Source organism: Thalassophryne amazonica, chromosome 4, assembly GCF_902500255.1.
Source record: "Thalassophryne amazonica chromosome 4, fThaAma1.1, whole genome shotgun sequence".
NCBI classification, from domain to species: domain Eukaryota; kingdom Metazoa; phylum Chordata; class Actinopteri; order Batrachoidiformes; family Batrachoididae; genus Thalassophryne; species Thalassophryne amazonica.
In genome coordinates, this window is record NC_047106.1 from 11,210,101 (window position 1) to 11,226,614 (window position 16,514).

The window sequence follows — 16,514 nt, forward strand, 5'->3', positions numbered from 1 at the left end:
CAAAAACTTCCAATTCAACAACAAAACGAGAGATGCCGGGGGTGCGGGGGGTGTATGTGATCAAACTTTCATGTTCAAGTCCAAACTCGAGCAGCTACACTCGCAAAGTTAAGTTACAAAAAATGTGAAATTGAGGGCATTATGAAGTACTCCTAGAAAGGTACAATATGACTGATAACATATACTCTCAAAGTAAAAATACTGATTTTGATCTTTTATGGTGTCTAAAAATGTTAACATGGCTAAAGTGAGCAAAGGTACGTTATAAAAATGTCTCTAAAAAGTTTGGAGAAAATCACTTCACCAGTGTTTGCAATATTGCTGTGAGACTTTCACATGGAACAGTCCATAGATAATTATAATAACTGATAGATTTCAACGTGTGATTTCGGCATGGAGCAGTCGGTTTTTGTTGCTTTCGAGTGCCTCTTCCTTTTGGTATAAGTGGGAAGCAAATCCCTTAGGTTCTTTTAGAGTTAGAAGGCATGTGCTCTTGAACAAAAATAATTAGTCAAGTACGTAGATCGATTTTACAGGAAAGGTGTAAAGTCATGAATTCATGTCATAATTTTTAATGGCCACGAGTTATGTTGCCTTGTTTATTTTATAGAATGCAAATTCATAATTCAGCGATACAAGGCCTCTGACTTACCCTGTGATGTGGTGCCGGTCATACTCGCCACCATGAAGCAAGAAAATGGCAAGAAGGTGGTGGTCTGCTGCAGCAGCGACGGACGAGTGTTTCCCGAGGAAATGGTGAGGATCAACACTTTATTAGGTTCCAGCTCATGTTTATTGTTTGGATCTCACTCCTGTGGGTAAAACAAAAATAGAACCTGATTTAAGACTTTTATTTCTGCAAAGGTGACATTTATTTACACTTCTGTCGAGTTTGGAAAAAACAGTCTCCGCTATGGTTTATGGTATGGTAATGAGGAATACAAACAGATTAAAAATTATGGCCCGGTCATACTGCACTTAACAAAGGGCAACGAAGCCCGAATGAAACAAGAAATCTGGACTTTCATTGACTTTCGTTGGCATTGTTTAACCTTCGCTCAGCTTCATTCCTGCACCTGGCGCTTTGTCACGATTTTTAAATTGTTGAAAAATTTGAACAAAGGCCAACGAAAACCTCAATTCGTCCGTATTTCGTTTTGCTGTCGTTCTTGGCATTTTTTTAATCGTTTGCTTAGTTTTTGTAACGTTGGTGTTTATTTTGACTTCGTTTGACCGGCTGAATGTTTTCACACAGTGCAGAAGCCTTTTCTGAGCGCTGCTGCTGCATTCATATACTGTCAGAAATTACAGGGCATACTCAGCCTGTTTGCTTGGATTTTTTTTTTTAATCTGGGTGGGGGGGTCAGCTTCACCTTATATAGGCCAGAATTAATCTTTTGTGTGGATACAATTAATTATTTTGCCACAAGCAACTGCTGAATTTGAAACAACAAAAAAGTTGTGTAATTTCCGACGGTACATGAACGCAGCAGCAGCAGCTCCTGTGTGCGCTTATTTTTTATTAAATACAACAATATGAGTGTAGGAATGACAATCCAGCCCTTATGTACATGTGGCAACAGGTAGATGATTCAAATGATTATATAAAGAGCTGTTCTGGAAGGCAGAATTCATGTTGTGGATCAGCTGCAGCTGGTGGAAATAACCACACATGGGGAGTCAATGCGCGTTCACATGCACTGATCAATTTACTGCTCATCTGTACACTTATATTTATTCCCCCTTTTGACAGTTTTCTGTTTATATATATATATATATATATATATATATATATATATACGAGGTCTATTAGAAAAGTATCCGACCTTATTATTTTTTTTCAAAAACCATATGGATTTGAATCACGTGTGATTACATCAGACATGCTTGAACCCTCGTGGGCATGCGAGAGTTTTTTCACGCCTGTCGGTTACATCATTCGCCTGTGGGCAGTCTTTGAGTGAGGAGTCGTCCACCCGCTCGTCGATTTTTTTCATTGTTTAGGAATGGCTCAGAGACTGTTGCTTTGTTTGATAAAAATTTTTTCAAAACTGTAAGGCACAACTGAGTGGACACCATTCAATAAATTCAGCTGGTTTTCGGTAAAAATTTTAACGGTTGATGAGAGATTTTGGTCTGGTAGTGTCGCTTTAAGGACGGTCCACGGCGCCTGAAGGCGATCTGCGCTTCGAGGCGGCAGCGTCTCGCCGTTTCAAGTTGAAAACTTCCACATTTCAGGCTCTGTTGACGCAGTAAGTCGTCAGAGAACAGAGAACTTTCAGAAGAAGTCGGCATGAGGAGTTTATTCGGACATTCCATTGTTAAGGGTCATTTTGTAATGAAAGAACGTGCGGGCAGAGTCGCATGTCGGGCCGGACCCGACCGCGGGGGTCGCGGCAGGAAAAACACCTCCGTTGGAAATCTTAACGGGCAAGTTGGAACATGCCCAAGCTGTTAAACAATTTCTCAGTTACTCACTTGTTGAAAGCCATTAAAAGCCGCCTGAATTCTACAAATGGTTTTCAACACGGAGGTGTTTTTCCTGTCGCGGCGCACACAGATTTGCCGAGTCGTCACGGAAACGACTCGGCGAATTTGCGCGTACGTCTTTCATTAAAAAAATGTCCTTAAACAGTGGAATGTCTGCATAAATTCCTCATGCCGGCCTCTTCTGAATCTTCTCTGTTCTCTCACGATGTCCTGGGTGAATTAAGCCTTAAATTAGGATGTTATCAGCTCGAAACAGGCCGACGACGGCGCCTGGAAGCGCTGCAGGACGTCCCGCTCCGTGGGAAGTCCTTACACCGACAGAAACACCCCATAATCTCTCATCAGCCGTTAAACTTTTCACAGAAAACCAGCTTAATTTCTCGAATAGTGTCCACTCGGATATTCCTCACAGGTCCAGAAAAATTTTTGATAAAGCAACGCGCGCCGTCTCGAGCAGTGTGTGAAACAAAGGAATTCAGCCGAGAGGGCGGGACCACATCTCACTCAAGGCCTGCCCACAGGGAAATGACGTCACCGACACGCGTGAAAAAACTCAAACATGCGCACGAGGGTTCAAGCATGATTGGTGTAATCGCACGTCATTCAAATCCATATAGTTAAAAAAAAAAATAAAATGGTCGGTTTATTATCTAAGAGACCTCGTATATATATATATATATATATATACACGAGGTCTATTAGATAAGAAACCAACACTTTTAATTTTTTTTTTTTACTATATGGATTTGAATGACGTGCGATTACACCAATCATGCTTGAACCCTCGTGCGCATGCGTGAGTTTTTTCACGCGTGTCGGTGACGTCATTTCCCTGTGGGCAGGCCTTGAGTGAGATGTGGTTCAGCCCTCTCGGCTGAATTCCCTTGTTTCACACGCTGCTCGAGACGGCACGTGTTGCTTTATCAAAATGTTTTCTGGACCTGTGAGTAATATCCGAGTGGACACTATTCAAGAAATTTAGCTGGTTTTCGGTGAAAAGTTTAACGGCTGATGAGAGATTATGGGGTGTATCTGTCGCTGTAAGGACTTCCCACGGAGCGGGCACCGTCATCGGCCTGTTTCAACCTGAAAACATCCTAATTTAAGGCTTAATTCACCCAGGACGTCGTGAGAGAACAGAGAAGATTCAGAAGAGGCCGGCATGAGGACTTTATGTGGACATTCCACTGTTTAAGGACATTTTGTAATGAAAGACGTGCGCGCAAATTCGCGGAGTCGTTTCCGTGACGACTGCGAATCTGTGTGCGCCGCGACAGGAAAAACACCTCCGTGTTGAAAACCATTTGTAAAATTCAGGCGGCTTTTGATGGCTTTCAACAAGTGAGTAACTGAGAAATTGTTTAACAGCTTGGGCATGTTCCAACTTGCCCGTTAAGGTTTCCAACGGAGGTGTTTTTCCTGTCGCGACCCCCCGTGGTCGGGTCCAGCCCGACATGCGACTCTGCCCGCACGTTCTTTCATTACAAAATGTCCGTTAACAATGGAATGTCCGAATAAACTCCTCATGCTGACTTCTTCTGAAAGTTCTCTATTCTCTGACGACTTCCTGGGTCAACAGAGCCTGAAATGTGGAAGTTTTCAACTTGAAACAGCGAGATGACGCCGCCTCGAAGCGCAGATCACCGTCAGGCACCGTGGGCCGTCCTTAAAGCGACACTAACAGACCAAAATCTCTCATCAGCCGTTAAAATTTTCACCGAAAACCAGCTGAATTTATCGAATGGTGTCCAGTCAGTTGTGCCTTACAGTTTTTGAAAAAAGTTTTATCAAACAAAGCAGCAGTCTCTGAGCCATTCCTAAACAATGAAAAAATCGACGAGAGGGTGGGCGACTCCTCACTCAAAGACTGCCTACAGGCGAATGACGTAACCGACAGGTGTGAAAAAACTCTTGCATGCCCACGAGGGTTCAAGCATGTCTGATGTAATCACACGTGATTCAAATCCATATGGTTTTTGAAAAAAATAAGGTTGGATACTTTTCTCACAGACCTCGTGTGTGTGTGTGTGTGTGTGTGTGTGTGTGTGTATATATATATATATATATATATATATATATATATATATATATATATATATATATATATATATATATACCCCGGTACACCAGTTTTTGTGTGTTTTTTTTATTGGAGCGTGTCGTCAGACAGTGAGGATTCTGGTGATGGAGATGATCCCTCTTTTGTTCTGGATGAGGAACCAGAGCAGGTGGTCCCACCATCGTGCACACAGATCTCCACAGCTTCTGTTTGCAGTTTCTCCAGGACTCAGGCGCTATGAGCTCCGTCCCAACACCGAGTCCTGGAACTCATAGATGCTGACACACACTGCTCCAACTGTGGCTCCAGGCGCGTTTTGTTTAAAGCGTCAAGATGAACGTTAGCTTCAGTTTTGTTTAGTTCCTCTTTCGTCCCTTTTGTGCTCTTTCTTCGCAGGCTGTTCGGTGATAAATCTCTTTCATCCACCTTTTCTCAACAAATTGTGACTTTTTTTTTACTTTTTTCCCTTCGTTCAGGAATCGTCGTGTACCGTGTGACTGGGCCATTAGTGGGATTAAGATCATTACCAACCTTTGGATGAGTGTTTATCCCGCTCTGCATAAATCTTGATGTGATGATGAGCTGGAGCACACACACAAAATGTATTTATCTTTTAAGTCACAAAAAGGATTTTCTTGTTTAGTGTTCAAATCAAGGATTTATGATCTTATATCTTCAAAGGTGAGTCCCTTCGGCTGCTCCCTTGGCCTGTTTTTACTTAGGGTCGCCACAGCAAATGCAAGTTTTACACCAGATGTCCTTCCTGATGCAACTCACCCACATTACATGGAGAAATGTGGCAGGGGTGGGGTTTGAACCGTGAACCTTCCTCACTGAAACCAAGTGCACTAACCACTTAGCCACCAACCCTGCAGAACAGTCTTATATTGTCAACATGATCAAAATTGTCCACATCTGGAAAGCATTTAAAATTTTGACCCACATGGGTTAAAATTACAGCCCAGCCAATATGGATCATGGGGGTGGGGGGTGATACAGTACTGATATTAGGGAGTTAAAAACATGTGATACAATACAATATATCTGCCGATATATTGATGTGTTACAGTCGCATCACTCAGCATTTGCATTCTGATTAAGTATTAATTGCAGTTCGTCGCAGTGTGCCTCTGTCTTTTGTAGATAATGTGAGCAAGGGGTGATGGGGTCCCAGCCATGCTTGGCAGTTTAACCTCTGCATTGTGTTTCCTCACTCGGGGTGCAAAATCATGATCTCTCGGATGGTAGGCAGGCACTCTAACCATGAGGCTAAAACCCATAAGCTGTAGCATCTGTCAGCATTGGAGAGTGAAGTTTTCCAGCTACATATGCAGAGCACTCCAGCTTGCCTCTATCATAACAGCATTGTAAATGGTGCTGTTGGAGTGCCCTCTGATGGACAAACCATGTAATGACACCATTTCCAACAGCTAATTTTTTTGCACTATTTAAGTTTCCAAATTAACAAAAATAATGCCGATACTGATTTTTGTGAAAGGCTGATATCAGTTGACATTATCAGCCAACGGATATACTGGTCGGGCTCATTGAAATACTGCAACAAGATGCCATGATGCACGCTTTCTGTGGCAACATTGTTGGTGATGCAAGAGGCTTCTGTGACCCACACACATGGCAACGTTGGTCAGTGTCAGAGTGGCCAGGTCTGCTTAAAATTTGACTTTGGGCTTTTTTTGTGGCTTTAATTTTAAAGTATATAAAAAAAAAAAAAAAAACAAGGGGGGTGGTCATAGGGTGATGGTATGGGGGCGGGGGCTTATTTTTAAGCAAATAGTTGCTTGATGTGAAAACCTGAGGTTTTTCTTTCTTTTTAAATATTTGGATAGTTACGATTTTCACCAATGCAAACTCGTGGTTACCATGGAATCGCACCCCCCCTCCCCCCCCCAAAAAAACTTCACCATGATTAAAATTAACTGTAACCTTTCTTCTGTTGCGTGTTGTGTAGGATCTTCCGGATGAGATTGGTGGAAGCAAACACAAAGCCCTGTTCTACGTGAGGAGGGTGGAGGAGAAATCTAACACCTTCATGTTTGAGTCTTCTCTGCTGCGCTCCAATTTCCTGGGATTCCAGGCCGACGCCGGCGCACTGAACAAGCTGGTGCTGCGCTCGAAGTTGCACAAAGTGGACGAAGTGGACGAGAACGCTCAAATTGCTGTGATCCCGTGTAATGCGTGATGACCTCGGATGAGGTGACCACGTGTCTGTATTTTCTCCAAATGTTGGTCTTTGGGATGCCGACGACTTCATTATGACTCATTCTTTTTTTTTTCTTTTTTTTAATGGTGGCTGGTTCAAGTCCCCCCCAAGGAGTTATGCACTCTGACGGCACTTCAGACAGCGTTTTAAAATGCAAACAAACAAAACATGAACTCTCTAGACAAAATGTGGCACAGAAAAGTTCTTAAGGTATTTGGCCGTTAAAGCACTCTTAATAAGTTGCTGTTATCAGTGAACATAAGCTGGATTTCGTGTTTTTCGCACAGCTTTTTCGTGTTTTTTGCACAGCTTTCTTTGGACCAATTTTTTTTTTTTTTAATAAGCTCCTCCCACTTTGACAACATTTGAGCCAAAAGGAAAGGAAGCGGAGCAGCAGTTAAAAAAAAATGTATGTGATTCATCCTTGTAACATTTGATTGTGTTGAATATTTTATCCAAACTTTATCATCTCAGTCATCTCCACTGATCAGCCAGAACATTGTGACCACCGACAGGTGACGTGAATAATGCTGCCTGCTGTATTTTCTGTAGTACACTTCACTTTTTTTAACGAGTGCGAGCGGTCCTGTGATTTGTATCCTGAAAAATCATGTATTTATGAATAATAACCATTACAGTAACTATTTCTGTGATCAAAAATCCCAAGTGAGACTTTTACACCGGTGCAATTTAAACTCTTAAAATACAGTACTTTGTTATAATAGACCCCTTTCCATTCTTTTTTTTCTTTTTTAACCCATGATGCATTGCGTAACACCATTTTGTGGGGAAACCCGCTGCAGACGAAAGCGGATGTGGGGATGTTCAAAATGTAAAAAAAACACAAAAAAAAACACATTTCGATGCCCCATGAACATTACAGTGATTCTCTGGATGAAGCAACGTTTGCTCACTAAAACGAAGAAGCTAAAGGTGATGGATGGCATCAGTCTTTATGAGGTAGAAGCTTGAGACTGGAATTTGGATACATTATTTTGTCATGAACAAAATATTTAAAGTTTTGAGCCCTTTGCGTCACTGCGTAACTACATGTTGAAATGATGGAGACTGCAAGGGCTGTGATTGGCAGCACGGTGCCTTAGTGGTTAGCACTGTTGCCTCACAGCAAGTAGGTCATGGGATTGATTCCCACCTGTGGTCTTTCTGTGTGGAGTTTGCATGTTCTCCCCGTGTTTGCGTGGGTTTCCTAGGGGTGCTCCGTTTTGTCCCAAATTTAAAGACATGCAGGTTAGGTGAACTGGAAACTTTATAACTGCCCAGGTCTCGCTTGCAAAAGAGATCTTGATATCAGTGGGACAAACCTGGTTAAATAAAGGTTAAATTAAATTGGTAACTTTTATGTTTTCACTCCTTCCTCTTCCGTCGCATTTTAAAAGTCTTTGCAGTGCACATGGTGATTACATTTCAATCATGGATCAAATTCATTTGGCAGAAAAGGGTCACGCCCACGTCTGTGTCATTACATGTCCACAGAGTTACGGAGCTGCAGAACCATAACACTGTAGGATTTTAAGGTACCACTCTGCAGCTGACTTAGAAAAAAGTGACTTAACCAACTGTAATCTTTTTAATGCACATAATGTATATAACAGCGCTTATTTAAGGCAGGTGTTTAATTTTTTCCAGGAGAGGTTTTGACCCGGTCATTAAATGAGGGAGGTCCCAATTCAAGGTCAGGCATTTAATCGAGGAAATACGGTACCTGAGGTAAAATGCTCAGATCTCACTTTGTAACGCCGTTTGCTCGGGTAACGGTTGAAATTAGCTCCGTTGATGGGCGCTATCTACAACTGGCGTCACTTGCTAGAGAGCTCCTCTATCTTTTCTGCTTGATGTGTTATGACTGTTGGGATGTCAAAAAAATGTTAGACCTCTTGCCTGAATTTGCACTGTTTGTACACCCAAACACCGCACATGAATTCGCTATTGTCTCACTTTAGCAAAAAAGGCACTTTGTTGACATTTTCTGCCTGTTAATATGGCGGCATGCTAGGAATCATGGGTAACCATGCCCTGAATGGAAACAGGTCTATAGGTGAGCTTGCGTTACCCTCCAAATTGCGCAATTTGTAGTGTTTTGAAAATAGGCTGACACCGTACCCAAACTTGCACTTATTGCTCAAAAACCAGCTGTATTTCGCAAAACTGGAATGAAAACACTTTTTCCACGACTACATATCGCACGGCAACAGCAAAATGGCAACAATTAGCAAGCCCATGAGTGTTGGAATTACAGTTTTTGCGAGACAACTAAACACAGCAGTGACGTTCCATCACTTAGGTTGAAATGCTGTCATTTCACTTTAGGGTTTGGTCGAAATTCTGAAGATATCACTGAAATTTTGTGCAAATCTCTACTGGAAAAGGAGCAAAATGGGGACCTACACATTATTAGGCAGGTAGTGTGTGTATTTTAGTCTGTGTGTGTGCAGCTCAGTACGATCAGGAGTTGGGTGACCACTGTTCCATCCTACTGAGCTTGTTACCATCACAGAGTTGAAGTTTGTTTTGTTTTTCCCGAACCATGAATATTTATTTCCATACTGTTACACTTTTTCCTTCAAGTTTCAGTCTGAATGAAATTTTTAATTTCCATTATGAATGTTCCTAGAAACTTGAATTTTTAAAGAGCTTTTTCATCCTTTACATTGCAGTATTTTTTAATGCATTTGAATTTTCTAAATGTTTGCTGTTTTAGAGTAACTGACAGAATTGAGCTGAAATACCTTATTGTAAAATGTTGGTGGTGATAGACAGCTTAAAACGTTTTGGCTCTGCCTCTTTTATCTGGCTCCATGACAAAGAAGAAGCCCAACATTATTTGTATTTGTCCAAGTTTTTGGAACATTCTAGAAGACAATTTCCTCCATATCAACCTAATTTATTGGTTTCTGCTGACGGATTTATTTATTTTTGTCTAGTTTCTAAATTCAAACACTTCTGCCATGTTTAATACGAATCTGTTGATTTATTGTTGTCTGCTGCTAACTTGTTAGAGTGTGTACCTCTGTCACGGGCCGACATCCAGCCACACCCACATGTTAACTTCTAACATACCATTTTTCCATCATGCTACTGTTTGAGTCAGTTTATATTCATCTTAGAAGTGCAGCTTTATTGTCAATGTGGCTTTTCAATAAATTTGTAATGTGGGTTGACTGACTGGGCGCTTTATTCAAATTCAGGCATAGGCAGTGGACTAGGTACCAGCTGCAGCAGGGATACTGACCCCCCCCCCAAAAAACAGAAAAACTTGTTTGACCAGCTAAAAACTTTAAGTCAGGTTGGGATAATTAATTCTAATAATTGGTTATGATGCTTTAGTATCAAACTCTTCAACTGATGTTCTTCTCAGCTACTAGTAGCGCAGTTCAGGTTTTCCTGTATAATGAGGGCAAAGTTCCAGCAGGAACCATCTCAGGTCAGCCGCCACCAGCAGCCAGACCACAACTAAAGTCATTTCAAATGGCAACTTTCTGGCTTTAAGAAACACTATAAGAAATCAAGAAAAAAAGATTGTGGCAGTCAGTAACGGTTACTTTTTTAGACCAAGCAGAGGAAAAAAATATGGAATCACTCAATTCTGAGGAAAAAATTATGGAATCACCCTGTAAATTTTCATCCCCCAAATTAACACCTGCATCAAATCAGATCTGCTCATTGACATTGACCCTATGTGTCTTTTTGCAAGGAATGTTTTTGCAGTTTTTGCTCTATGGCAAGATGCATTATCATCTTGAAAAATGATTTCATCATCCCCAGACATCCTTTCAATTGTCCAAAATATCAACATAAACTTGTGCATTTATTGATGATGTAATGACAGCCATCTCCCCAGTGCCTTTACCTGACATGCAGCCCCATATCATCAATGACTGTGGAAATTTACATGTTCTCTTCAGGCAGTCATCTTTATAATTCTCATTGGAAAGGCACCAAACAAAAGTTCCAGCATCATCACCTTGCCCAATGCAGATTCGAGATTCATCACTGAATATGACTTTCATCCAGTCATCCACAGTCCACAATTGCTTTTCCTTAGCCCATTGTAACCTTGTTTTTTTTCTGTTTAGGTGTTAATGATGCCTTTCGTTTAGCTTTTCTGTATGTAAATCCCATTTCCTTTAGGCGGTTTCTTACAGTTCGGTCACAGACGTTGACTCCAGTTTCCTCCCATTCATTCCTCATTTGTTTTGTTGTACATTTTTCGATTTTTGAGACATATTGCTTTAAGTTTTCTGTCTTGATGCTTTGACGTCTTCCTTGGTCTACCAGTATGTTTGCCTTTAACAACCTTCCCATGTTGTTTGTATTTGGTCCAGAGTTTAGACACAGCTGACTGTGAACAACCAACATCTTTTGCAACATTGCGTGATGATTTACTCTTTTAAGAGTTTGATAATCCTCTCCTTTGTTTCAATTGACATCTCTCGTGTTGGAGCCATGATTCATGTCAGTCCACTTGGTGCAACTGCTCTCCAAGGTGTGTTCACTCCTTTTTAGATGCAGACTAACGAGCAGATCTGATATGATGCAGGTGTTAGTTTTGGGGATGAAAATTTACAGGGTGATTCCATAATTTTTTCCTCAGAATTGAGTGATTCCATATTTTTTTTCCTCTGCTTGGTCTAAAAAGTAACCGTTACTGACTGCCACAATCTTTTTTTCTTGATTTCTTATAGTGTTTCTTAAAGCCAGAAAGTTGCCATTTGAAATGACTTTAGTTTTGTGTCATGTCTGTGATCTGCTTTTTTTCTACAAAATTAAACAACTGAATGAACATCCTCCGAGGCCGGTGATTCCATAATTTTTGCCAGGGGTTGTATATATAGTGAGGAAAATAAGTATTTGAACACCCTGCGATTTTGCAAGTTCTCCCACTTAGAAATCATGGAGGGGTCTCAAAATTTTCATCTTAGGTGCATGTTCACTGTGAGAGACATAATCTACAAAAAAAATCCGGAAATCACAATGTACAATTTTGTTAATAATTTATTTGTATGTTACTGCTGCAAATAAGTATTTGACCACCTGTGAAAATCAAAGTTAATATTTGGTACAGTAGCCTTTGTTTGCAATTACAGAGGTCAGATGTTTCCTGTAGTTTTTCACCAGGGTGGCACACACTGCAACAGGGATTTTGGTCCACTCCTCCATACAGATCTTCTTTAGATCTTTCAGGTTTGGAGTTTCAGCTCCCCCAGGCCGCTCCAGGACCTTGAAATGCTTCTTACAGAGCCCTCCTTAGTTGCCCTGGCTGTGTGTTTGGGATCATTGTCATGCTGGAAGACCCAGCCATGGCCCATCTTCAATGTTCTTACTGAGGGAAGGAGGTTGTTTGCCAAAATCTCGCAATACATGACCCCATCCATCCTCCCTTCAATACGGTGCAGTCGTCCTGTCCCCTTTGCAGAAGAGCACCCCCAGAGTATGATGTTTCCACCCCCATGCTTCACGGTTGGGATGGTTTTCTTGGGGTTGTTCTCATCCTCTAAACATGGTAAGTGGAGTTGATTCCAAAAAGCTCTATTCTGGTCTCATCTGACCACATGACCTTCTCCCATGCCTCCTCTGGATCATCCAGATGGTCACTGGTGAACTTCAAACGGGCCTGGACATGTGCTGGCTTGTGCAGGGGGACCTTGCTGTCCTGCAGGAGTTTAAACCATGACAGCATCATGTGTTACTAATGTAATCTTTGTGACTGTGGTCCCAGCTCTCTTCAGGTCATTGACCAGGTCCTCCTGTGTAGTTCTGAGCTTTCTCAGAATCATCCTTACCCCACAAAGTGAGATCTTGCATGGAATCCCAAACCAAGGGAGATTGACACTCATCTTGTGTTTCTTCCACTTTCTAATAAATAATCATAACAGTTGTCTTCTACCAAGCTCCTTGCCTGTTGTCCTGTAGTCCATCCCAGCCTTGTGCAGGTCTACAGTTTTGTCCCTGGTGTCCTTCGACAGCTCTTTGGTCTTGGCTATGGTGGACAGGTTGGAGTGTGATTGACTGAGTGTGTGAACAGGTGTCTTTTATACATGTAACAAGTTCAAACAGGTGTAATTAATACAGGTAAAGAGTGCAGAATAAGAGGGCTTCTTAAAGAAAAATTAACAGGTCTGTGTGAGCCAGAATTCTTGCTGGTTGGTAGGTGTTCAAATACTTATTTGCAGCAGTAACATACAAATAAATTATATATATAAAAAAAATCATACATTGTGATTTCCGGATTTTTTTTTGTTTTTAGATTATGTCTCTCACAGTGGACAAGCACCTAAGATGAAAATTTCAGATCCCTCCATGATTTCTACACTCAACAAAAATATAAACGCAACACTTTTGGTTTTGCTCCCATTTTGTATGAGATGAACTCAAAGATCTAAATCTTTTTCCACATACACAATATCACCATTTCTCTCAAATATTGTTCACAAACCAGTCTAAATCTGTGATAGTGAGCACTTCTCCTTTGCTGAGATAATCCATCCCACCTCACAGGTGTGCCATACCAAGATGCTGATTAGACACCATTAGTGCACAGGTGTGCCTTAGACAGCCCACAATAAAAGGCCACTCTGAAAGGTGCAGTTTTATCACACAGCACAATGCCACAGATGTCGCAAGATTTGAGGGAGCGTGCAGTTGGCATGCTGACAGCAGGAATGTCAACCAGAGCTGTTGCTCGTGTATTGAATGTTCATGTCTCTACCATAAGCCATCTCCAAAGTCGTTTCAGAGAATTTGGCAGTACATCCAACCAGCCTCACAACCGCAGACCACGTGTAACCACACCAGCCCAGGACCTCCACATCCAGCATGTTCACCTCCAAGATCGTCTGAGACCAGCCACTCGGACAGCTGCTGGAACAATCGGTTTGCATAACCAAAGAATTTCTGCACAAACTGTCAGAAACCGTCTCAGGGAAGCTCATCTGCATGCTCGTCGTCCTCATCGGGGTCTCGACCCGACTCGTTCGTCGTTGTAACCGACTTGAGTGGGCAAATGCTCACATTCGCTGGCGTTTCGCACGTTGGAGAGGTGTTCTCTTCACGGATGATGCGAAGGAGATGTGTTGCACTGCATGAGGCAAATGGTGGTCACACCAGATACTGACTGGTATCCCCCCCCCAATACAACAAAACTGCACCTTTCAGAGTGGCCTTTTATTGTGGACAGTCTAAGGCACACCTGTGCAGTAATCATGGTGTCTAATCAGCATCTTGATATGGCACACCTGTGAGGTGGGATGGATTATCTCAGCAAAGGAGAAGTGCTCACTATCACAGATTTAGACTGGTTTGTGAACAATATTTGAGGGAAATGGTGATATTGTGTATGTGGAAAAAGTTTTAGATCTGAGTTCATCTCATACAAAATGGGAGCAAAACCAAAAGTGTTGCGTTTATATTTTTGTTGAGTATAAGTGGGAGAACTTGCAAAACCGCAGGGTGTTCAAATACTTATTTTCTCATTGTATATATATATATATATATATATAAAAACACTGCTGAAGACAAACAGGCAAATGCCCTCAGCCGATTGGTGCACTTAACATCTAATGATTTATTGTTTTGCACTGCATATTATAAAAGACTTCTGCAGTAGCAATGCAGAGCAAAACTTAAATGGGGAAAAATTAAAAATTCATGGGCATCTACCTCTAAAAATAAATAACCTAACAGTTACGTGTGTGTGGGATAAACTTGAGAAATCAAACGTTACTTGTTACTGAACAAAATTTTACTTGAATTCCAGATGTTTTTCTATTTTACATCTGTCAGGAGCCACAAACTAAGAAGAATTTTTTATTAATTTTTTTACTGAGCAGGTGAAACAAACTCAAGACTCCACCGGCTCTGGCTGCTGTTTGTAGGAAATAATTTAACTGCAGAATAAAGTTTGTATACCAACTTCTATTTTATTTTCACATCCTGTTTTTTTTTTTTTTTAATGCACAATTTAATCCAAGAAGCAAAATGGACCAACACCAAACTTTTACTGCACAAGAGAAACAGCAGTTCAAATTTAACCTGAAATCTTCCCCAACAGGAGAGAGGGAGGGGAAAAAAACAAAACAAAAACTTTGTAACTGCTGCATGCAGACAGTCTGTTAAATATCTCAATATTACAACTCACACAGAATTAAGACAGAATTTGACATCTGGGTAAAATTTGTCCATTTTTGCCCAAAATTTCATGTGTAATGAGGAACGCCAAAATTGTGAGTTTCAAATTCAGAAAACACTTAAAAGATGTAAAAGTTAACACTGAATTACAGACAAACCCTGAAGAACACATGAAGTGTAACCGTCCACAGACACCAAAACGACCAAATTCATGTTTTTGTTTCTTAACTGATACCCGGTGAGATCCACGTGAAGAGGATCCTGATGTAACAATATTATTTTTAAATCACGTGGTTCCAAAATGTGGCTGCTTCTTAATTCCCAACAGTAGTTTGTACAAGTTGCAACTTAAAAAAAAAAAAAAAAAATATGCAAAGATGTCAGCCACAAAAATGAGGAAAAAACACAAACAAGGAGCAGAACCACAATCTTATTCCACACTGCTTCCTGCTGTGACTAAACATGAGCCAGATAACGTTGACTCTTGTAAATGTTAAAAGCGATGTGCTCGGTTCATAAAATGGTGTGAAGCAGCCGGATGTAAAACACCAACAGCACAAAGACGCTGCAGAGGAAGGAGATGAAAACGGCCGCACCCAGCAGGACGGAGTCCCTGATGACTGATCAGGACCGGGGTCACCGTGGAACAAAACAACAGCAGCAGCAGGCAGGACTCCATAGCTCCTAGCTCCGACCACTTCAGATATGACAAAATCATGTGAGGAATTGAAAAACATCTTAAAGGAAACAGGATCTGTTAGACGTGTATTGCTGCTGACCGCCTGATACTCCCGCTACTGCTCGTGTGGCTTGTGGATGTTGCATTTTAAATTTCTGAGGACGTGCACAACAGACCCAAGATATGTACAGACATGCAAGACAGTACCATATTTTCCAGACTATAACACCTGTTTTTTGACTAATTTGGGAAATCCTGCGAATTATACGCTAGCGCAACTTATATGTTGAAAAAGAGGTGTTTTCCTCTTGAGTTCTTGCAAAATGTAAAAAAAAAAAAGAAAAAAAGATTTATATTCTGTTGCATTTTTATTTTCTTAATTATGTGGGTTTTTTGACAGATGCAATTTATAATCTGGAGAACACACTAAATTGGATGACAACGTGAGAAAGATGAGAGTTGGAATTAATTTGTTTATCAGACGACAGTGACAGGGAAGGGCCGTGTCAGTCTGTATTTTTCCGCCGTGTTTTGTCCGTCCTTCATTTACAGCAGCACAGATAACCGTCAACTAGAACCCTCAAAACGATCAGATTAATGTTCAGGTCACATGAGTACAAAGAGCTTCAGAGCACACACGCACCTGTGCCGAAAACCCACACGCTTACACCCCACCCCCCACCAAAAAAAAAAAAAAAAAAAAAAAAAAAAAAAAAAATCCAAAACCCAGCAACTGCACCAGATCCTGATCAAATCCATGGATGATCCCTCACGGTTACCCAGTAAATAACATTTGCATTTTGTTAAAGCTTCCTGAGCGACTGTGAATCTCTGTAGGAGTTTGGAAAAAGAATCCTTCCAGCAGTGTGGACCATGCAGCTCCAGCTGTGACTCCTCCTGGATGGAACACCAGTCCACTG

The 16,514-nt window shown here is 41.2% G+C and overlaps 1 protein-coding gene across 1 annotated transcript in view; it reads left to right on the forward strand.

Annotated features, from left to right (window-relative positions):
* Positions 1-9,937, forward strand: part of LOC117509401 — a 43,715-nt gene extending 33,778 nt beyond the window's left edge. The window contains exons 6-7 of the mRNA XM_034169066.1: positions 611-756; positions 6,519-9,937. Of these exons, the coding sequence (XP_034024957.1) occupies positions 611-756; positions 6,519-6,749 (377 nt within the window). The 3' untranslated portion in view covers positions 6,750-9,937. The remainder of the gene's footprint in view (positions 1-610; positions 757-6,518) is intronic.
* Positions 9,938-16,514: the final 6,577 nt, after the last annotated feature.